Source organism: Panthera uncia, chromosome A2 (genome assembly GCF_023721935.1).
Source record: "Panthera uncia isolate 11264 chromosome A2, Puncia_PCG_1.0, whole genome shotgun sequence".
Taxonomy (NCBI): Eukaryota; Metazoa; Chordata; class Mammalia; order Carnivora; family Felidae; genus Panthera; species Panthera uncia.
In genome coordinates, this window is record NC_064816.1 from 57,298,369 (window position 1) to 57,322,168 (window position 23,800).

At 40.6% G+C, this 23,800-nt stretch overlaps 1 protein-coding gene across 1 annotated transcript; it reads right to left on the reverse strand.

Annotated features, from left to right (window-relative positions):
- Positions 1–11,263: 11,263 nt before the first annotated feature.
- On the reverse strand, positions 11,264–13,809 carry SLC41A3 (solute carrier family 41 member 3). The gene is made up of 2 exons (XM_049641144.1): positions 13,463–13,809; positions 11,264–12,171 (listed from the first exon to the last, which is right to left on the reverse strand). The coding sequence occupies exons 1-2, from the start codon at positions 13,499–13,501 to the stop codon at positions 11,962–11,964; spliced, it is 249 nt and encodes an 82-aa protein (XP_049497101.1). The 5' UTR covers positions 13,502–13,809; the 3' UTR covers positions 11,264–11,961.
- Between the last annotated feature and the right edge of the window lie 9,991 nt (positions 13,810–23,800).

The window sequence follows — 23,800 nt, forward strand, 5'->3', positions numbered from 1 at the left end:
AGACACCTCTTTTTGTTTTATTTTTTTAAATTATTTTTTATTTTTTAAAATTTACATCCAAATTAGTTAGCATATAGTGAAACAATGATTTCAGGAGTAGATTCCTTAATGCCCCTTAGCCATTTAGCCCATCCCCCTTCCCACAACCCTTCAGGAACTCTCAGTTTGTTCTCCATATTTATGAGTCTCTTCTGTTTTGTCCCCCTCTCTGTTTTTATATTATTTTTGCTTCCCTTCCCTTATGTCCATCTGTTTTGACTCTTAAAGTCTTCACATGAATGAAGTCATATGATTTTTGTCTTTCTCTGACTAATTTCACTTAGAATAATACCCTCCACGTAGTTGCAAATGGCAAGATTTCATTCTTTTGGATTGAAGTAATACTCCATTGTATATATATGCCACATTTTCTTTATCCATTCATCCATCGATGGACATTTAGGCTCTTTCCATAATTTGGTTATTGTTGATAGTGCTGCTATAAACAAGGGGGTGCATGTGTTCCTTCGAAACAGCACACCTGTATCCCATGGATAAATGCCTAGTAGTGCAATTGCTGGGTTGTAGGGTAGTTCTATTTTTGTTTTTTTGAGGAACCTCCATACTGTTTTCCAGAGTGGCTGCACCAGCTTGCATTGCCACCAACAATGCAAAAGAGATCCTCTTTCTCCACATCCTTGCCAACATCTCTTGTGGCCTGAGTTGTTAATGTTAGCCATTCTGACAGGTGTCAGGTGGTATCTCATTGTGGTTTTGATTTGTATTTCCCTGATGATGAGTGGTATTGAGACTTTTCTCATGTGTTAGTTGGCCATCTGGATGTCTTCCTTGGAGAAGTGTCTATTCATGTCTTTTGCCCATTTCTTCATTGGATTGTTTTTTGGGTGTTGAGTTTGATAAATTCTTTATAGATTTTGAATACTAACTCTTTATCTGATATGTCATTTGCAAATATCTTCTCCCATTCTGTTGGTTGGCTTTTAGTTTTGCTGATTGTTTCCTTCGCTGTGCAGAAGCTTTTTATTTTGATGAGGTCCCAGTAGTTCATTTTTGCTTTTGTTTCCCTTGCCTCTGGAGACGTGTTGAGTAAGAAGTTGCTGCGGGCAAGATGAAAGAGGTTTTTGCCTGCTTTCTCCTCGAGGATTTTGATGGCTTCCTGTCTTACATTGAGGTCTTTCATCCATTTTGAGTTTATTTTTGTGTGTGGTGTAAGAAAGTGGTCCAGGTTCATTTTTCTGCATGTCGCTGTCCAGTTTTCCCAGCACCACTTGCTGAAGAGACTGTCTTTATTCCATTGGATATTCTTTCCTGCTTTGTCAAAGATTAGTTGGCCATATGTTTGTGGGTCCATTTCTGGGTTCTCTATTCTGTTCCATTGATCTGAGTGTCTGTTCTTGTGCCAGTACCATACTGTCTTGATGATTACAGCTTTGTAGTATAGCTTGAAGTCTGGGATTGTGATGCCTCCTGCCTTGGTTTTCGTTTTCAAGATTGCTTTCACTATTCACGGTCTTTTCTGGTTCCATACAAATTTTAGGATTATTTGTTCTAGCTCTGTTAAGAATGCTGGTGTTACTTTGATCGGGATTGCATTGAATATGTAGATTGCTTTGGTAGATATCGACATTTTAACAGTATTTGTTCTTCCTATCCAGGAGCATGGAATCTTTTTCCATTTTTTGGTGTCTTCTTCAATGTTTTTCATAAGCTTCCTATAGTTTTCAGTGTATAGATTTTTCACCTCTTTGGTTAGATTTATTCCTAGGTATTTTATGGTTTTTGGTCCAACTGTAAATGGGATTGATTCCTTGATTTCTCTTTCTGTTACTTCATTGTTGGTGTATAGGAATGCAACTGATTTCTGTGCATTGATTTTAAATCCTGCAACTTTGCTGAATTCATGGATCAGTTCTAGCAGTTTTTTGGTGGAATCTTTTGGGTTTTCCATATAGAGTATCATGTCGCCTGCAAAGAGTGAAAGTTTGACCTTCTCCTGGCTGATTTGGATGCCTTTTATTTCTTTGTGTTGTCTGATTGCAGAGTCTAAGACTTCCAATACTATGTTGAATAACAGTGGTGAGAGTGGACATCCCTGTCTTGTTCCTGACCTTAGGGGGAAAGCTCTCAGTTTTTCTCCATTGAGGATGATATTAGCATTGGGTCATTCATGTATGGCTTTTATGATCTTGAGGTATGATTGGATCTACCCTTCTATTGCCCACATTGTTACTGATGGTCAGGGCCTCCTTCTCTATTCTGCCTCCCTCCCTCCCTCTGCTGATTTGTCTATTTTCATTTCTCCCTCTGCTTCTTTCCCAGGTCATTCTCTGTCATGCTTAATGAGCGTTTCCAAGTCATCTGCACCCAACCCATCCCCCATCCTCTATTTTACCATCTGTTTGGAACCCAGCTCTCCCTTACTCAACTCCATTTCCCTTGTTCTTATTTGTCTCTTTTTTCATCTCCCACCCTTTCTGGGCCTTAGCAGAGATGGAAGAAAGATGGCCCTTACCCAGGAAGGCCAATGGGAATATAAACTCACCCTGGTAGGTACAGCCAGTTGAATGGGATTGGGGACAGAACACACATTGTCACGGGACAGAAACCACTCATCTTCCCCTGTCCAGGGTTAAGGGCCCTCTCTGTAGGATGGCAGTGAAGGGGTACACCAGGTATCAGCAGCGCCTGGATGAGGGAGGAGGTGGGGTGTGGTCTTAGGAGAGAACTGGGGTCAGCAGAATCCCAGCAAGGGAGAGGGCTCAGCAGCCTCCTGTTGCCCTCCAGAGCCACGAGGGAATAGGCTGGGGCCAGGGAGGGAATCCACCTCCAGAGTGAGGATTCGAGAGTAAAGTGGGAAGGATGGATCAATGGATGATATATATATATATATATATATATCATCAGTCAATGGACACTTGGGGTGTTGCCATAATTTGACTATTGTAGATAACGTTCCTATAAACATCAGGGTGCATGTGTCCCTTTGAAAAACATGTTAAACTAACTGGAATTTAAATAAAAACTTAAAAAAATAAGTATTAAAAAACTAGTCTTTGAATACTAGTTTTGCACCATCCATATTCTACTCATTCTAAACACATTCTGTTTATTGTCTTTGCATACTCACACACACACTGACTCCCCAATTCATAGCAAGTTGTGTATAATTCAATCTCTCTGCACATTTCTTTTGCTCTATTCAAATGTCACTCTTTCATTTGACAATCATCGCTTGCACACTGTGTGCTATTTAATACGTTCTTTGTGCACAATTGCCTGCAGTTCAAGAGTCACTCTTTGCACACTCACTGTGGGTTTTCCAACAGACATTATTTCCACCTCCAATCCAATCTTCACTCCAGGCTACTCATTCAGTGCCAGTTACCTCTACCTGCCTGCACATTCAGTGTCTGTGACTCACAAAACTATGTGTGCAAATGACCAACCTCTCATATATAATCCTTTTGCACAATCCAACTTCCACTCATTAAAACCAACATCATGGTATCCAATGCTCACTCTTGGCACACTCACTATCTGCAATAAATACTCTATGTATGTTCGTTCTGTTCCATCCAACTTACAATACCTGCCCACTCATTCTGAGCTATTCAAACATCTCTCACACACCGACTGTACTTTAACAATTACACTGGATTACTCACCACCACTTGTGACTTAATATCCACTCCTCCCACACTCATTATTGCTATTCCAATGCCACTCCTTGCACTCACATTGTATGCTTTTCAAGAACAACCTCATACACATTATATTCATTCTGCACCATCCAAATTCCATTCACTACACCCATTCCATGCCATTGGACAATCATCCCTTACATACTCCGTGTGAAATTCCAAAACTATATGTATTCTTGGCAGGTCCTACCAACTTCCTTTCCTTGCAAACCCATTATTTTCCAATTAATAATTGATATTCACACTGTATACCGTTCAACATCCTCTCTGTGCACATTTAGTGTTTCAATAACCACTCTTTCCACACTCACTGTGATTTGCAAACCACTCTTTGGATAATCACAGTGTGAAATTCAACAACTATTCTTTGCACATGCATTATGTACAGCCCAATCCCTTTCCTAGAACACTGTTTGCTATTCAACAATCTCTCTTAATGCACTCCATCTTCTCCATCCAGTACCACTCCTCTGCCATTCAACAATCACTTCCTGCACACTTGCTCCATGCGAATCAATAGGCACTCTTTTTTAACTCATTCTGCACTTTGCAGTTTCCATTCTTTGCACACTGTGCCATTCAACAATAAATCCTTGCAAACTCACTGTGCTATTCTTCCACTCATTGTGCGCTCATGTGTAATCTAGCAATCACTCTACAAGTATTCCCTATCACCCAACTTCCACTCCTTGCACACTAAACTTTGTGCATTCAACAACCACTCTATGCTCACTCACTGTATGATACAACCACCATTCTTTTCACACCCATTCCCCTCCATCTAAATGCCATTACTTTCACACTCAGTCTTGGCTAGTCTACAACTTCTCCTTGAATACTATGTGCTATTCTTGAGCTTAACCTTGATTTTTATTTTTCTTTAGATTTTTCTTTCTTGACATTGGTCTTGATCTTCTCTTTAATGCTAACTTTGAATGTTCCTTGGCCTTGTTTTGATTCTAACTCAGACAAACTTAACATTTCTTTACTTTTAGCCTTGATTTTAGCTTTGATTATGATCTTGACCTTGAGCTTTCTTGTGGCTCACTCATCCTTTTCTATAAAGTGTCTAGACAATGTATAGCCCTGAATGTGAAGTTGCATTTAACCTTGAACTTCACCTAAAACTTGGTTTTGGCATCAATGTTGGTTTTAAGTACAAACTTAAACATGACCTGTACTTTTTTTTTTTAATTAAAGTTATTTAACATACAGTGTAGTCTTGGCTTCAGGAGTAGAACCCAGTGATTCATCTCATACATGACACCCATTGCTCATCCTAACAAGTGTCCTCCTCAATACCTATCACCGATTTAGCCCATGCATCCAACCAACACCCCTGCAGTAACCCTCAGTTTGTTCTCTGTATTTAAGAGTCTCTTATGGTTTGCCTCCCTCTCTGTTTTTATCTTATTTTTCCTTCCATCGCTTTAGGTTCATCTGTTGAGTTTCTCAAATTGCACATATGCGTGAAATCATGTATCTTTCTCTGACCGACTTATTTCACTTAGCATACTGCCCTCCAGTCCATCCACATTGTTGCAAATGGCAAGATGTTATTCTTTCTTATCACCAAATGCTATTCCATTGTGTGTGTGTGTGTGTGTGTGTGTGTGTGTGTGTGTGTACGTACCACATCTTCTTTATCCATTCATCAGCCAATGGACATTTGGGCTTTTTCTACAATTTGGATATTGCTGATAACATTGCTATAAACACTGGGATGAATGTGCCCCTTCAAATCAGCATTTTTGTATCCTTTGGATAAATTCCTAGTAGTGCAACTGCTGGGTAGTAGGGTAGTTCTATTTTTATTTTTTTGAGGAACATCCACACTATTCTCCAGAGTGACTGAGACAGTTTGCATTCCCACCAAGTGTTCAAAAGGGTTCCCCTTTCTTCACATCCTCACCAACATCTGTTGTTGCCTGAGTTGTTCATTTTTTCCCATTCTGAGAGGTGTTAGGTGGTATCCCATTGCTGTTTTGATTTGTATTTCTCTGATGATGGGTGATGCTGAGCATCTTTTCATGTGTTTGTTACCCATCTAGATGTCTTCTTTGGAAAAGAGTCTGTTCATGTCTTTTGCACATTTCTTCACTGGATTGTTTTTGGGTGTTCTTTGTAGATTTTGGATACTAACCCTTTATCTGATATGTTATCTGCAAACATCTTCTCCCATTCCATCAGTTGCCTTTTTTTTGGTTTCCTTTGCTGTGCAGAAGTTTTTGTCTTGATGAGGTCTCCATAGTTCATTTTTGCTTTTATTTCCCTTGCCTCCAGAGGCATGTCAAGTAAGAAGTTGCTGCCTGTTTTCTCCTGTAGGATTTTGATGGTTTCTCATTTCACATTTACATCTTTCATCCATTTTGAATTTATTTTTGTGTATGGTGTAAAAAAGTGGTAGTTTCATTCTTCTGCATGTCCCTGTCCAGTTCTCCCAGCACCATTTGCTAAAGATGCTCTCTATTTTCCATTGGATGCTCTTTCCTGCTTTGTCAAAGAGGAGTTAATTAAAAAATACATGGAAGCAAATGAAAATAAAAACACAAGAGTCCAAACCCTTTCAGTTGCAGCAAAGGCAGTTCTTACAGGAAAACACATTGCAATTCAGGCCTATCTCAAGAAGCAAGAAAGGTCCCAAATATACAACCTAACCTTACACTTAAGAAGCTAGAAAAGGAGCAGCAAATAAAGCTCAAAGCCAGTAGAAAAAGGGAAATAATAAATACTAGAGCAGAAATAAACAATATAGAATAAAAAAAAACACACATTAAAAAAAACAGATCAATGAAACTAAGAGTTGGTTTTTTGAAAGACTAAACAAAATTTATAAACCACTAGACAGACTACTTGAAAAGAGGGCCAAATAGATAAAATCACAAATGAAAAACGGAAGATCACAACCAGTACTATAGAAAAATAAATAATTATAACAGAATACTATGAAAATTATGTACTGACAAGCTGGACAATCTGGAAGAAATGGACAAATTCCTAGACATTCACACACTACCAAAACTCAAACAGGGAAGAAACAGAAAATTTGAATAGGCCCATAACAAGGAAAGAAATGAAGCCAGTTATCAAAAATCTCTCAACAATTAAGAGTCTTGGGCTAGATGGCTTCCCAGGGAAATTCTACCAGACATTTAAAAAACAGTTAATACTGGGGCGCCTGGGTGGCTTGGTCAGTTGAGTGTCCAACTGTGGCTTAGGTCATGATCTCACAGTTTGTGGGTTCGAGCCCCGTGTCAGGCTCTGTGCTGACAGCTCAAGCCTGAAGCCTGCTTCGGATTCTGTGTGTGTGTCTCTCTCTGCCCCTACCCTGCTCATACTCTCAACAATAAATAAATGTTAATAACAATTATAAAAAAAAAGAGTTAATACCTATTCTCAAACTGTTCCAAACAATAGAAATTGAAGGAAAGCTTCTAAACTCATTCTATGAAGGGAGCATTACCTTGATTCCAGAACCAGACAATGACCCCACTAAACAGGAGAATTACAGGCCAATATCCCTGATGAACTTGGATGCAGAAATTCTCAGCAAGATACTAGCAAATCGAATTCAACAGTACATTAACAGAATTATTCACCATGATTGAGTGAGGTTCATTTCTGGGCTGCAGAGCTGGTTCAATATTTGCAAGTCAATCAATGTGATACACCATATGAGTAGATAGGATAAGAACCATATGATCCTTAAAATAGATGCAGAAAAAGCATTTGACAAAATACAGCATCATTTCTTGATAAAAACCCTCAAGGAAGTAGGGGTAGAAGGAACATACTTCAATATCATAAAAGCCATATATGAAAGGCCCACAGCTAATATCATGCTCAATGGGGAAAAACTGAGAGATTGCCCCTAAGATCAGGAACACGACAGGGATGTCCACTCTCACCACTGCTCTTCAACATACTGCTGGAAGTCCTAGCTGGAGCAGACAACAAAAAAGAAATAAAAGGCATCCAAATTGGCAAGGAAGAAGTCAAACTTTCACTCTTCGCAGATGACATGATACTCTACATGGAAAACCTGAAAGACTCCAAAAAACTGTTAGAGCTGATCCATGAATTCAGCAAAGGCACAGGATATAAAATCAATATATAGAAGTTTATACACCAATAATGAAGTAGCAGAAAGAGAAACCAAGGTATCTATCCCATTTACAATTGCACCTAAACCATAAAATACTTAGGAATAAACCTAACCAAAGAGATGAAGATCTGTCTGATGAAAACTATAGAAAGCTTATGAAAGAAATTGAAGAAGACACAAAGAAATGGCAAAACATTCTACACTCGTGGATTGGAGAAACAAATATTGTTAAAATGTCAATACTATGCAAAGCAATTGACACATTCAATGGAATTCCTATCAAAATTCTTCACAGCTAGAAAAAACAATCCTAAAATTTGTATAAAATCACAAAAGACCCTGAAAAGAAAAGTAATCTTGAAAAAGAAAACCAAAGCTGGAGGCATCACAATTCCGGACTTTAAGCTGTATTATAAAGTGTAATCATCAAGCAAGTAAGGTATTGGCACAAAAACAAGACACATAGATCAATGGAATATAATAGAGACCCAGAAATGGACCCATAAATATATGGCCAACTAATTTTTGACAAGGCAGGAAAATGCGTTTTTTTTTAAGTTTACTTATTTATTTTGAGAGAGAGAGAGAGATAGAGATTGAGAGAGAGATTGAGAGAGTGAGCGCAGAAGAGTGGAAGAGAGGGAGAGAGAGAATCTCAACAGACTCCATGCTGTGAGCGCAGAGCCAGAAGCAGGCTCAATCTCACAAACAGTGAGATTATGACCTGAGCCAAAACCAAGAGTCAGAAGCTTAATCAACTTTGCCACCCAGGTGCCTCAAGGATGACCTGTACTTTAAATTTCTCCTTGACTTTGATGTAAACCCTGGTTCAGACCCACTTTATCATGCGTAGAACTATAACTTGAACTGGACTTGGACTTTGACCTTATTGTAGTGTTGCCCTGACTTGAAGTTTAGTTTGATTTGTCTTTTTAACTGATCTTAGTCTTGAACTTGGCCCAGACTTTGAATCTGAGCTTGAATTTTACTTTGATCTTGACCTTGACACTAAATCAGATTTACTTTTTGCTCCTGATTATAATCCATACTATGTGTTGCCCAACCCCTCCTGTCTTTCACCTTTAACATGACCTTAACACATTGAAATCTGCCTTTACCTTGACCCTGGTTTAGACCACATTCTGACCCAGATTATCATCCAGACCTTCTAAATATAAATTTGATTTTAACCCCGATCTTGACTTTAAATTGGAACTTAACCTTGACTTTTGATCCTGAACTTGAATTTTATCATGACTTTGTTCATAATTCAGACCACCACCTGTCTCAGACTCTCATGTATAGGTCTACTCCAGAATATGAACTTGAAATTGATCTTGATATTAACGTTGAACTATGTCTAGGTCTTAACACATGACCTTAACCTTAACCTTGTACTTGACCTTGATGCTGACCTCAATGAAAATCTGTCCCTAATATGTTAATCAAGTTTCACTTCAAACACAAACTTGACCCCTTGATTCTTAATCCATAAGGACTTTGACCTTAAAGTGACCATGAAATTGACCTTGACCTTGATTCAGTTCCTCATCGGGTTCCTGATTGTTGTTCAAGATAATATCTAGATCAAACTATGAATTTGACCTTGATCTTGACTTTGTCCATGATTCACACCCAATTCTTTGTCTAATCATCGAGGACATGTGTAGCCATGATTGTGAACTTAAATACAGATCCTCCTCAGTTTATGATGGGTTACATCCCAATAAACACATTTTAAGTCAAACATAAGTGAAAAATGCATCGAATACACCTAACCTATCAAACATCAGAGCTTAATCGTTTCCCACAAAGCTATTAGATAACAAAGTATTGACTATCTCCTATAATTTCAATACTCTTCTGAAAGTGACAAACAGAATGGCTGTAAGGATAGTAATTGTTATCCCCCACAATTGCTTGGCTGACAGACAGCTGCAGCTGTTGCTAACTGCCCCACGTCACCACAGAGTTATCATACCATACCAATAACCCAGTAAAAGATCAAAACTCAAAATCTGAAGTACGGTTTCCATTGAATGCAGATTGCTTTCACATCACTGTGAAGTTGAAAAATCAGAAGTCGAATCATCATACATCAGGGATGATCTGTATGTTCCTGGTCTTGGAACTGATCTTGACCTTAACTATAAATTGACCTTAAACTTGATACTGATGTTGAATTTGACCTTGGCTTTCACCTTGATTCAAATCCTCATCATCTTCCTATTGTCCAGACCATATCTACATCTGTGAATTAAGTTGGATCTAAACAACCATGACTTTGATCAAGGAATTGACCTTATCCTTCTGCCTGATTCAGGCCCTTGACACTATCAGCCAGAGCATGTACAGCTTTGCGATGTGAGGTTTAATCGAACCTTGAGTTTGGCTTCAATCTTAAATTTATATTCACCTTGACCCACTTCCTGCCCCTCACTCTTATCAAAACTCCATAGATAAAATTAACCCAGCTACTAACTTCAGTCCCATAGCAGGATTCATCCCAACTAAGATATTCAGCTCCACAACCAGATTTATACCCAATAATTCCTCAGCTTTGTGTGTGGATTTAACCCTGATGGCCACTTCAACACTGTAGCCAGATTCAGCTAGATGTTGACCTCAGTACTGGAGCTGCAGCAGGACTGTCCTTATGAGAACCACCTGGATTTATGCCTGATGGTGCCCTCAGTTCTGCAGCTAGGTTCATCACCTATGATGACCTTACCCCATAGGAAAATTCATCCCAGATTCTGACTTCAGCCCTACATTAGGGATCATTTCCAATGATAACCTTACCTCATCTGGGTTCATCTCTGATGATGATCTCAGACCTGCACATGGATACATCTGTGATGATTTCAATGTGAAAGCTGTATTCAATCCTCATGTTTACCTCCTCTGTACAGAAAAATTCCTCCCCAATGTCGACTTCAACCTGGCAGAAAAATTCATCCCATAAATTTCCCTCATTCTAGCAAGAGGGTATATACCTGGTGATGTCCTCAGTCAAGGAACTATATGCATCTCCAGTGTTGACCTGTCTCACACATGTCTTCATCCAAGATGACATGAATAAGTAAATACCCGTTTCACCATATGAAGATAATAATCCTCAACCCAAATCATGGCTAAAGTTGTTATGATGAGTGATTAAGAAACAGGAAGTAAACATTTTAAAAAGTGAGGACATTCTGGGGCAGTGCTTCTCAAATGTAAGAGTGCATCAGAACAACATGGGGCTTGTTAAACCCACCTTGCTGACCCCACCCCAAGACAGGCTGACTGGCAGGCCCAGGGGAAGGAGGATTAACAACTTCCATGTCTAACAAGTTTCCCTGACTTTGATGCTTCTCTGCTAGAGACCACAGTTTGAGAAATAGACACTAGAGAAATGCCAGAGGTATTTGTTACTTACAGACCCCAAGTCTTATGGTTGCATTAACTACGTTTAAAGACACAAAAGGCCAAGTACAATATAATCTATGTTTTATTTTATACTTTTGTGATCACTAAAATCTAAACAGAAGTTTGGCTTCAACATAAAAAAAGAAAAAGAAAAATAGTGACAGGATTAAATACCAAGAGCAGATCACAAGGGTATGCAAGGAAGGGCTGTCCTGGGAAGGGTTGCACATTTGCAGGCACATCAGCAGAATAGCCCATGAAGCTTGGATCTAGTCAGCCTGTGGGTAAGCCACAGCACAGTCCTGAGGTATAGGCACAGAAAGTGTTTCCTTCCTGCTCCTTCCAAGTACAGGCTGTGTGGACACAGAACACTGCCCACACATCCCCCCAGTGCACTGGACATGCCTCTTCCTTCAGCGTCTTCAGGCCAGAGTCTCCTGCTCTCCACACACACACATGCACTTATTTGCACTCACCCAGCACGAGTGCACACTCAAGCCCAGGAGCATGCAGTCACATGTACACAAACACTGCCTCTGATTTCAGGTCTCCTTCACCTTTACAGGCTCAGCTTCCAACTCCAGAGTCAAGATGTGTGAGTGTCCCTGGAAGACTGACAAAGGGTCACTGCAGAATCAGGGTGTTAACCATCCTTCCTGAGGACCTAGTCAGGGAGAAACTGTATTCTGTACCCTGCTGGTGGGAAGGAAAATTCTACTGAGCAAATACGGCTGCCTGGGCTCATTAGGGAGGCCCGGATGCTGGGTCTGAGATGTCATCCAGCCCTGCTTCACTCCTCAATAACCAGTTGATAAGGAAGCAGAGTGTCAGGAGGCCAGTCCCTAGCAGGTCCCCCAGCCCTGTGAGGTAGGGGATGCAGTGGCTGTCTGGATCCAGAGCCTGGTGCCACGTGAGCCGAACCATCACTTCTGCCAGGTACAGCAGAATTGTCACCTGTCATAAGAGCAAGCAGACACAAAAGATGACAACTAAGTCAGAAAGCCAAGTGTCACCAAGAAACACTAGATTTCAAAGGCAGATACTAAGGTGGACATGTCAACCCCAGGGAGTCAACCCCATGTCAACCCCAGCTGGACTTCCTCCAGCTTCTCTTGGGGTCAATGCCTAGCTCTGAGCTCATGCAGAGGCCAGAAAGTCCACCCTCATCCACACTTGCCTAGTCTCCCTCCTGTCGTCAGGACCTGCTTGCAGCATCCTGAGGTGGCAGACAGATCGTCTCTGCTACACAGGCTCCTCTCACCTTCCTTAGAAACTCAAGACACAGACTTCAGATAGGGTTCCCTAGAGGGCCTCACTTGAGCAGTTTTGGAGAGTAACCCTTCCCTGGAAGCACCACAGTGCTGGTCTCACTTCAGAGCTCCTCAGTGTCTTGTCACAGGCTGACCGCAGCCCCTCTGTCCCCCTCGGGACAGTTTCTCAAAGTACCCCGCCCTATCCTTCATGATCAGGGACATGCTGCAATTGCAAATGCCCTAACTCAGAGGATTTGAAAACATCAGTCCCTAGTTCTAGCACTGCCCTCCTAGAACTGCCCATCAAGGCCCACCGTTATCCCTGTGGACATCCCAGGCCCACCAGGGGCATCCGACAACTAGTCTGGGCAGATAGTCTGCTGAGTACTACCCACAGGCAGGCACCAGCCTAACCTTTCATCATGCCCTTATCACCACCCAGCGCTGACTAAAAGTCCTTGTGTGTGTTTTAGCAACATCCCAGCAGGGACCTGGTCCCTGCCCACCCTGTCTGTGATGAATGATGTGCATGGCCCAGTTCACCAGCCAGAACCACACATCAGCTTGCTTCATGGCAACTTGCTGTATCTTCAGGACCATCCTCTGATCTCCTGGTGACAATTGAGCAGTGTGCTATATGCAGTATGGATGGTGCCTTGTGGGAAGTGGAGATTAACGAGTGTGCAGTGTAAAGTGTGTCATGTGCAGTGTGCTGTGTGTACTGTGGAGCATGCTGCTTGCAGTATGAAATGTGCCCTGTGCAGTATGCAATGTGGAATGCATGCAATGCAGAGTGTGGTGTGACTTCTGTGTCTGGTTCACACCCTTGAGCTTGAATATGTTGATTCTTGGAAGATGGGGGCCATGCCCTGCCATGTCCAGGAACCCCCCCAACCTCACCCCCTCACCATCTTTCCCAGGTCAGGGAGATAAATCTTGCTGGCTGAATAAGCACTGAATGCTGCTTTGATGCTACTAACAGTCATCCTTACCTGCATCAGACTTGCTAGCAGATAGAACACCACAAACATCTTACTTTGTGGGACCAAATGGCCTTCCACCAAGTAAATGATATAGAAGAAAATCAGATGGCCCGGAACCACCAGAGAGAGCAGGACTCGAGCTGATACGGAATTAATTTCTGGAAAAGACAACCATAGAGGTGTGTGTGACTTGACAGGCAGCAGGGATCACCTTGGCATGTTTTAGTTTCCCGTGAGGCATCCGCATTCATTTATCTACTACACGAGTGTTTCCTGAGCACCTACTATACTGCAGGCATGTTCTAGCAGATGCGGATATAGCTCTGTCCCTTCCTTCAAGGAAATGACACTTTAGGGAAGAGAAAAAAAAAACAGACTTGAGTAGCAGAAACAAACAAGAAAGGTCATTTCAAGGGGTGACCAGTGCTAGGAAGCATGGGTCTTTGTTTTAGAGAACCAGGTGGGTACTAGCAAGATGAGTTACTGGATACTAAAAGCTCTCTCGAGAAGAGGACAACTTGGCTGAGACACACATCCGGAGGAGAGTATTCTGGGCAGAGAAAAGAGGATTTGCAAGGGGCTGAAGGTAGAAGAGAGCTCTGGAATGTGAGGGGAATGAAGGCTCAGCATGTGAAGTCTGATCCAGGGAGGGCTGGCACACTCATAGGGGGCCTCAGACAGCCCCTTCCTCACGCTAAGCCTGAGAGATCCATTCAGCACATTCTCTTTTGGCTTCAGCCCTCCAGGAATCTGAGACTCTGCAAGAAGTGTGACTTCCCTGCCCCAACCACACACACTTTTAAGAGCGTCACGTGTAAACGCAAATGACTCTTCAAACAGAAATAAAGAGTTTCAGTAAAAAGCCTCCATTTGCCTCTGAGTTAATATATTTCATCAAATTCCTAAGAAAGAGGGGGGAAATCATATAGCTTAGAAGCCAAAAACACTACCATAAAATAATATGTAGAGAGGGTGAGAAAACACAAGAGCTCCAAAGTCTATTTGTGATGAAAAATTAGACAAGGTATGAGAAGATTCTTTTAAAAAAAGAAAAAGTAGGGGCGCCTGGGTGGCTCAGTTGGTTAAGCGGCCGACTTCGGCTCAGGTCATGATCTCACGGTCCGTGAATTCAAGCCCCGCATCAGGCTCTGTGTTGCCAGCTCAGAGCCTGGAGCCTGTTTCAGATTCTGTGTCTCCCTCTCTCTGACCCTCCCCTGTTCCTGCTCTGTCTCTCCCTGTCTCAAAAATAAATAAAATGTAAAAAAATTTTTAAAAAATAAAAAAAAAAGAAAAAAAGAAAAAGTAGAAGCAAAATAAATAATTACTAATGGCAGCTGGCACTAAAACTCAAGACAATCTTGAGAGTAAGAATTCAGTAAAATATTTAGGTGCTGCTATACATTGGATGTTTGTCCATATCCCCCTTGCTTTCACCACCCAGATCCCCATGTTGTAACTTAACCCCGAGTGTGATGGTATTTGGAGGTGATTAAGTCATAAGGGTAGGGTACAGCACTCATGTATGGCATTAGTGCTTATAACTTATAAGCTATAAGAGACTTCAGAAAGCCTCTTCACCCTTTCTGTCATGTAAGCACATAGTGAGAAGACAGCTGTGAAGGAGGAACAGGCCATCACCACAGAATTTGCTAGTGCCTTGATCTTGAACTTCCACCCACCACAACTATAAAAAACAAGTTTCTTGTGGTTATGAGCCAATCATTTTATGCTTGCATTATAGCAGTCTGAACCAGGAAAGGTACAAAAATACAGAAATTGAAATAGATTTTCCAAACACAAGTGACAAATCAGAAAATATAATAGGTACAATCCATCAAATGCACTATTAGGTATTTACCCAAAGGATACAAAAATAAAGACCCAAAGGGGTACATGCACCCAAATGTTTACAGCAACATTATCAACAACAGCCAAACTACAAAGAGAGCCCAAATGTCCATAGACTGAAGATGTGGTATGTATATATACATATGTATATATATATATATATATACACACACACACACACACACACACACATATATATATATACACACCATATATACATATGGTGTGTGTGTGTATGTGTGTGTGTACATATATATACACACACAGTGGATTATTCAGCCATCAAAAATGAAATCTTGCCATTTATAATGATGTGGATGGAGCTAGAATGTATTATGCTAAGTAAAATAAGTCAATCAGAGAAAGACAAATACCATACAATTTCACTCATATGTGGAATGTAAGAAACAATACAGATGAACATATGGGAAGGGGGTGTGGAAAGAAGACAGGGAGACAAAGCATAAGAGACTCTTAATGATAGAGAACAAACTGAGGGTTGCTGGAGGCAAGGGGAGTGGGGGTATGGGCTAAATGAGAGATGGGTATTAAGGAAGGCACTTGTTGTGATGAGTACTGGGTGCTGTATGTAAATGATGAATCACTGAATTCTACTCCTGAAACCAACATTGCATTGATGTTAACTAAAATTAAAATTAAAGAAAAAAAAGATAAAATGTGGTTCCCAGTACTAGAAAAAATAATGGGAATTTCCATGTTAAGACAAGATGGGGTAGACACATCTCTTCCTAATCCTCTCACTAAATACAACTAAAAATGCTGGACATTATATATAAAATAAACATAAGATTTTAAAAGGTGGAGAGAAAAAGTGGCTGGCCAGGGACCTCAGGATTCAATAAACAACACAGAGGTAAGTTACCTGGGTTGTTGTTTTGGTGTTTTGGTGGGTGGTGCTGGTTTATTTCATGTATCCCAGACTGGATGCTGGAGAAGTCAGCAAGCCAGAAATGTCAATCAATGGGCAAGATTCAAAAGAAAAGACTCAACAAAAGCCTGCTCTGTCTAGCCAAAGGTCCAGAAGAGGGACAGCCTAGCAAAGCACAGAACTTCTAGACAACAGCTGCTGTATTCCAGACAAACATCACAGGAAAGACTGCAGCCCCACTTTCATCAGCAAAGGCCAAGTGGGGAGCCTGGACTCTGACCTAATCTATGTGGAATGTGGTGCTCACCCCTTCTGGCTGACGTGGGATAAGAGAAGACTAAGTGGAGAGTAAGTGGTACTCTGCCTGGTGGTAATGAGCTCCCCACTTCATGTTGATGAAGGCCATGTGGGGAACAGTAATAAGGCATCCCTCTCCCTCTCGGACAAGGTGGGATCAGAAGAATGCTGACTCCCTGCCAGTCCACCAGCAATGAGGTGCTCCTCTTCGCCCAGTGTGTGAATAGAGATAGGGGAATCCTGGGCTTCCAGCCCTACCTGGCAGTAAGCAAGCAATGTATTATTCCCTTTCCTTCAGTGGTGCACTGTCAGAGGAGGTACCTAAAAAAGACTTAAATAAGATCCAGAATTTAATAACCTATACCCCAAATGCCTGGGATTTAATCGAAAATCACTTCTTACAAAAGAGATCTCCTATAACCAGTAAAGAAATAGAATTAGTAATCAAAAATCTCCCAAAAAAACCAAGAGTCCAGGGCTGGGTAACTTTCCAGGGGAATTCTACCAAACATTTAAAGAAGAGTTAACACCTATTCTTTTGAAGCTGTTCCAAAAATTAGAAATGGAAGGAAAGCTTCCAAACTCATTCTAGGAAGTCAGTATTACCTTGATTTCAAAACCAGACCAAGACCCCACGAAAAAAGGAGAACTCCAGACCAATTTCCCTGATGAACACCGATGTGAAATTACTCAACAGGAAACCGACCAACCAGATACAACAATACATTAAAAGAACTGTTCACCATGACCAAGTGGGATATATACCCAGGATGCAGGGCTGGTTCAATATCTGCAAAAAAATCAATGTGATATATCACATTAATAAAAGAAAGGACAAGAACCACATGATCCTCTCGATAGATGCAGAGAAAGCATTTGACAAAATACAGCATCGTTTCTTGATAAAAACCCTCAAGAATGTAGGGATAAGAGGATCGTACCTCAAGGTCATAAAAAGCCATATGTGGTATCATCCTCAGTGGGGAAAAACTGAGAGCTTACCCCTAAGGTCAGGAACATGACAGGGATGTCTACTCTTGCCACTGTTACTCAATATAGTATTAAAAGTCTTAGCCTCAGCAATCAGACAACACAAAGGAGTAAAAGGCATCCAAATTGGCAAGGAGGAAGTCAAACTTTTCACTCTTCGCAGATGACATGATACTCTATATGGAAAACCCAAAAGATTCCACCAAAAAACTGCTAGAACTGATCCATGAATTCAGCAAAGTTGCAGGATATAAAATCAATGCACAGAAATCAGTTGCATTCCTATACACCAACAATGAAGAGACAGAAAGAGAAATCAAGGAATCGATCCCATTTACAGTTGGACCAAAAACCATAAAATACCTAGGAATAAATCTAACCAAAGAGGTGAAAAATCTATACACTGAAAACTATAGGAAGCTTATGAAAGAAATTGAAGACACAAAAAAATGGAAAAATATTCCTTGCTCCTGGATTGCAAGAACACATATTATTAAAATGTCAATACTACCCAAAGCAATCTACATATTCAATGCAATGCTTATCAAAATAACACCAGCATTCTTCGTAGAGTTAGAATAAACAATCCTAAAATTTGTATGGAATGATAAAAGACCCCAAATAGCCAAAGATATCCTGAAAAAGAAAACCAAATCTGGAGGCATCACAATTCTGGACTTCAAGCTGTATTACAAAGCTGTAATCATCAAGACAGTATGGAAATCGCACAAAACCAGACACTCAAATCAATGGAATAGATTAGAGAACCCAGAAATGGACTCACAAACATATGGCCATTTAATCATTGACAAAGCAGGAAAGAAAAATCCAATGGAATAAAGACAGTCTCTTCAGCAATTGTGCTGGGAAAACTGGACAGCAACATGCAGAAAAATGAACCTGGATCATTTACTTAAACGATACACAAAAATAAACTCAAATGGACGAAAGACCTAAGTAAAAGACAGGAGGCCATCAAAATCCTCGAGGAGAAAGCAGGGAAACACCTCCTTGACCTCGGCTGCAGCAACTTCTTACTCAACACATATCCAGAGGCAAGGGAAATAAAAGAAAAAATGAACTATTGGGACCTCATCAAGATAAAAAGCCTCTGCACAGCAAAAGAAACAATCAGCAAAACTAAAAGGCAACCAACAGAATGGGAGAAGATATTTGCAAACGACATATCAGATAATGGGTTAGCATCCAAAATCTATAAAGAATTTATCAAACTCAACACCCAAAAAACAAACAATCCAGTGAAGAAATGGACAAAAGACATGAATAGACATTTCTCCAAAGAAGACATCCAGATGGCCAACTGACACATGAAAAAAGGCTCAACACCACTCATCATCAGGGAAATACAAATCAAAACCACAATGAGATACCACCTGACACCTGTCAGAATGGCTAACATTAACAACTCAGGCCACAACAGATGTTGGCAAAGATGCAGAGAAAGAGGATCTCTTTTGCCCTGCTGGTAGGAATGCAAACTGGTGAGCCACTCTAGAAAACAGTATGGAGGTTCCTCAAAAAATTAAAAATAGGCCTACTGTGTGACTCAGCAATTATACTACTAGGCATTTATCCAAGGGATACAGGTATGCTGTTTCAAAGGGGCACATGCACCCTAATGTTTATAGCAGCACTAACAACAATAACCAAGGTATGGAAAAAGCCCAAATGTCCATCGATGGATGAATGGATAAAAAACATGTGGTATATATACACAATGGAGTATTACTCAGCAATCAAAAAGAATGAAATTTTGCCATTTGCAACTATATGAATGGAACTAGAGGGTATTATACTAAGTGAAATTAGTCAGCCAGAGAAAGACAAATATCATATAACTTCACTCAAATGAGGAACTTAAGACACAAAACAGATGAGCAAAAGGGAAGGGAAGCAAAAATAATATAAAAACAAGGAGGGGAAGAAAACATAAGAGACTCTTAAATACCGAGAACAAAGGTATTTTTGTTGAGGGTTGCTGGAGGGGTTGTGGCTGGGGGAATGGACTAAATGGGTAAGGGGCTTTAGGAAGGACACTTGTTGGGATGAGCACTGGGTGTTATACACAGGGGATGAATCTGCATCAATCTGCAGATTGATCAATCTGCAATTGACAACTGAAATCATTATAGCACTAGAGGCTAACTTGGATGTAAATTTTAAAAAAATGGAAAAAGAAAAAAGTCTCAACATGATGAGAAAATACAACTAACAGACACTAAGAATGAGATAAGAAGGTAGAATTATCTGAAAGCAATTTTAATGAATCTATTATAAAAGTGCTTCAACCACCAATTACAAACACACTTGAAACAAATGATAAAAATAGAAAGTTTTGATAAAAAAACAGAAAGTCTCAGAAAAGAAACAAAGATACAAAGAAGAACCATGTTGAAATTTTAGAATGGAAAAAACACATAATGGCCAAAAACCCCAAACAACTCAGAGAAAGGAATGAATAGCAGAATGGAGAGGACAGAAGAAAAATCTGTGAATTTGAAGGGAAAAACTATGGGAATTAGCCTATCTGAACAAGAGAGGGTAAAAATAGGCTGGCATGGGGTAATTGAACAGAGACTCAGGGGCTTATGGGACTAGAACAAAAGATCTATCATTCATGTCATCAGAGTCCTAAGGGAAAAGAAGAAGAGAGTGGGACTGAAAGTGTATTTGAAGAAATAATGGCTTACAATTTCCCAAATTTGAAAAAATTTAAGTCTATTTCTTCAAAGAGGTGAGTGGACCCCAAATGTGGAAAATCCCTAAGAAATAGACATCAAAGTATATCATAACTCATAGTGTAAAAAGTAAAGTAAAATTCTTGAAATAAACAAAAGACAAATGACACCTTATGTATACAATAGAAACAATTCAAATGACAGTAATTTCTCATCAGAAGAAGTGGCACTTTTTCAAGTGCTGAAAAGTGAAAAAATACAATATTATATTGAATACTGAAAAAATATAATACTAGATATTTTGCATTTATGTAAATTTTTTCAAATTCTATTTTACTTCCATCATTTTATTTTAGTCTACTACATTATATTCACTTTTTCAAATTTTCAAATGATTTCTTTTTTCCTTTTTTAAAATCCTTTTTCTCTTTTTTGTTTCTTTCCCTTTTTCTTAACTACAGAAAAAGAAAAATTTATATTTATTTTTAATTTTTATTAAAAATATTTTTCTTTAATTTTTTTCTACTATATTCTTTACTTTTGTATATATTTATTCAAATTCTATTTTACCCCATAATCTCATTTTAGTCTACTTCAGTGTATTCATTTTTGCAAATTCTCACACAATTTCCTTTTTTTTCTCACCTATCCCCCCCTATTTTTTTTCCCTCTAATCTGTCACAACACTTTCAACACCAAGACCAAAACATACCTAGGATCTAGCATCATCTGTTCATTCGATTTTATGTGTGTGTTTTTCATTTTTCATTTTAATATTTTTTTAATTTTAATTTTTTTAACTTCAATTTTTCTACCTCATTAAATCCTTTCCTCCCTTCAAAATGACAAAATTAAGGAATTCACCCCAAAGGAAAGAGCATGAAGAAATGACAGCCAGGGATTTAACCAACACAGATACAAGCAAGATGTCTGAACCGGAATTTAGAATCACGATAATACGAATACTAGCTGGAGCTGAAAATAGAAGTAAAAAATAGCCAGAATGATTTTAAAAATGCTATAACTGAGCTGCAATCATGGATGGATGCAGCGGCAGCAAGGATGGGTGAGGCAGAACAGAGAATCAGCGATATAGAGGACAAACTTATAGAGAATAACGAAGTAGAAAAAAAGAGGGAGATTAAGGCAAAAGAGCACGATTTAAGAATTAGAGAAATCAGTGACTCTATAAAAAGGAACAACATCAGAATCATAGGGGTCCCAGAGGAGGGAGAGAGAGAGAAATAGGGGTAGAAGGGTTATGTGAGCAAATCATAGTGGAAAACTTTCCCAACCTGGGGAAAGACACAGACATCAAAATCCAGGAAGCACAGAGTACCCCCATTAGATTCAACAAAAACCGACCATCAACAAGGCATATCATAGTCAAATTCACAAAATACTCAGGCAAGCATAGACTCATGAAAGCAGCAAGGGAAAAAAAGTCCCTAACCTACAAGGGAAGGCAGATCAGGTTTGCAGACCTATCCACAGAAACTTGGCAGGCCAGAAAGGAGTGGTGGGATATATTCAGTGTGCTGAATCAGAAAAATATGCAGCCAAGAATGCTTTATCCAGCAAGGCTGTCAATAAAAATAGAAGGAGAGAGAAAAAGTTTCCCAGACAAACAAAAATTAAAGGAGTTTGTGACCAATAAAGCAGCCCTGCAAAAAATTTTAAGGGGAATCTGAGAGGAGAAAAGATGAAAAAATATATATATACACGTGTATATACACATGTGTATGTGTGTGTGTATATATATATATATACACATTATATATATATATGTACATATATATATATATAAATACCAAAAGCAACAAAAGATTAGAAAGAACCAGAGAACACCACCAGAAACTCCAACTCTACAAGCATCATAATCCAATAAATTCATATCTTTTAGTACTCACTCTAAATGTCATTGGACTCAATGCTCCAATCAAAAGACATAGGATAACAGAATGGATAAGAAAACAAGATCCATCTATATGTTGTTTACAAGAGTACCACTTTAGACCTAAAGACACCTTCAGATTGAAAATAAGGGGATGGAGGGGGATTGAAGAAGATGGCGGCGTAGGAGGACGCTGGGCTCACCGCCCATCCTGCTGATCACTTAGATTCCACCTACACCTGCCTAAATAACCCAGAAAACCGCCAGAGGATTAGCAGAATGGAGTCTCCAGAGCCAAGCGTAGAAGAGAGGCCCACGGAAGAGGGTAGGAAGGGCGGCGAGGCGGTTCGCACTCCACGGACTGGTGGGAGGGAGCCGGGGTGGACGGGCAGCCTGCCAGCCAAGTAGAGCCCCCGAGTCTGGCTGGCAAAAGCGGAGGGGCCTGACGGAGTGTGTTCCGACAGCAAGCGCGACTTAGCGTCTGGGAGGTCATAAGTTAACAGCTCTGCTCAGAAAGCGGGAAGGCTGGAGGACAAAGGGAGGGAGAGCTGCTGAGCCCCCGGATGACAGAGCTTAGTTTGGTGGGGAACAAAGGCGCTCGCCAGCGCAATCTCCCCCGCCCATCCTCTAGCCAAAATCCCAAAGGGAACCAGTCCCTGCCAGGGAACTTGCTCGCTCCCCGCAAACACCCAACTCTGTGCTTCTGCGGAGCCAAACCTCCGGCAGCAGGTCTGACTCCCTCCCGCTGCCACAGGGCCCCTCCTGAAGTGGATCACCTAAGGAGAAGCGAGCTAAGCCTGCCCCTCCTGCCCCCGTGCACCTTGCCTACCCACCCCAGCTAATACGCCAGATCCCCAGCACCACAAGCCTGGCAGTGTGCAAGTAGCCCAGACGGGCCACGCCACCCCACAGTGAGTCCCGCCCCTAGGAGATGGGAAGAGAAGGCACACACCAGTCTGACTGTGGCCCCAGCGGTGGGCTGGGGGCAGACATCAGGTGGGACTGCGACTCCGCCCACCAACTCCAGTTATACACCACAGCACAGGGGAAGTGCCCTGCAGGTCCTCACCACTCCAGGGACTATCCAAAATGACCAAACGGAAGAATTCCCCTCAGAAGAATCTCCAGGAAATAACAACAGCCAATGAACTGATCAAAAAGGATTCAAATAATATAACAGAAAGTGAATTTAGAATAATAGTCATAAAATTAATTGCTGGGCTTGAAAACAGTATAGAGGACAGCAGAGAATCTCTTGCTACAGAGATCAAGGGACTAAGGAACAGTCACGAGGAGCTGACAAATGCTTTAAACGAAATGCAAAACAAAATGGAAACCACGACGGCTCGGATTGAAGAGGCAGAGGAGAGAATAGGTGAACTAGAAGATAAAGTTATGGAAAAAGAGGAAGCTGAGAGAAAGAGAGATTAAAAAAACCAGGAGTATGAGGGGAAAATTAGAGAACTAAGTGATACACTAAAAAGAAATACGCATAATTGGTATCCCAGAGGAGGAAGAGAGAGGGAAAGGTGCTGAAGGGGTACTTGAAGAAATTATAGCTGAGAACTTCCCTGAACTGGGGAAGGAAAAAGGCACTGAAATCCAAGAGGCACAGAGAACTCCCTTCAGACGTAACTTGAATCGACCTTCTGCACGACATAGCATAGTGAAAATGGCAAAATACAAGGATAAAGAGAAAATTCTGAAAGCAGCAAGGGATAAACGTGCCC

What these genes read in the sequence shown, in the direction of transcription:
- SLC41A3 (XM_049641144.1), bottom strand. Translation starts at nt 13,501, where the DNA reads ATGTTTGTGGTGTTCTATCTGCTAGCAAGTCTGATGCAG. An exon ending in TGCTAGCAAGTCTGATGCAG is followed by an intron (nt 12,172 to 13,462) that starts GTAAGGATGACT and finishes CTCTTATGACAG; the next exon opens with GTGACAATTCTGCTGTACCT.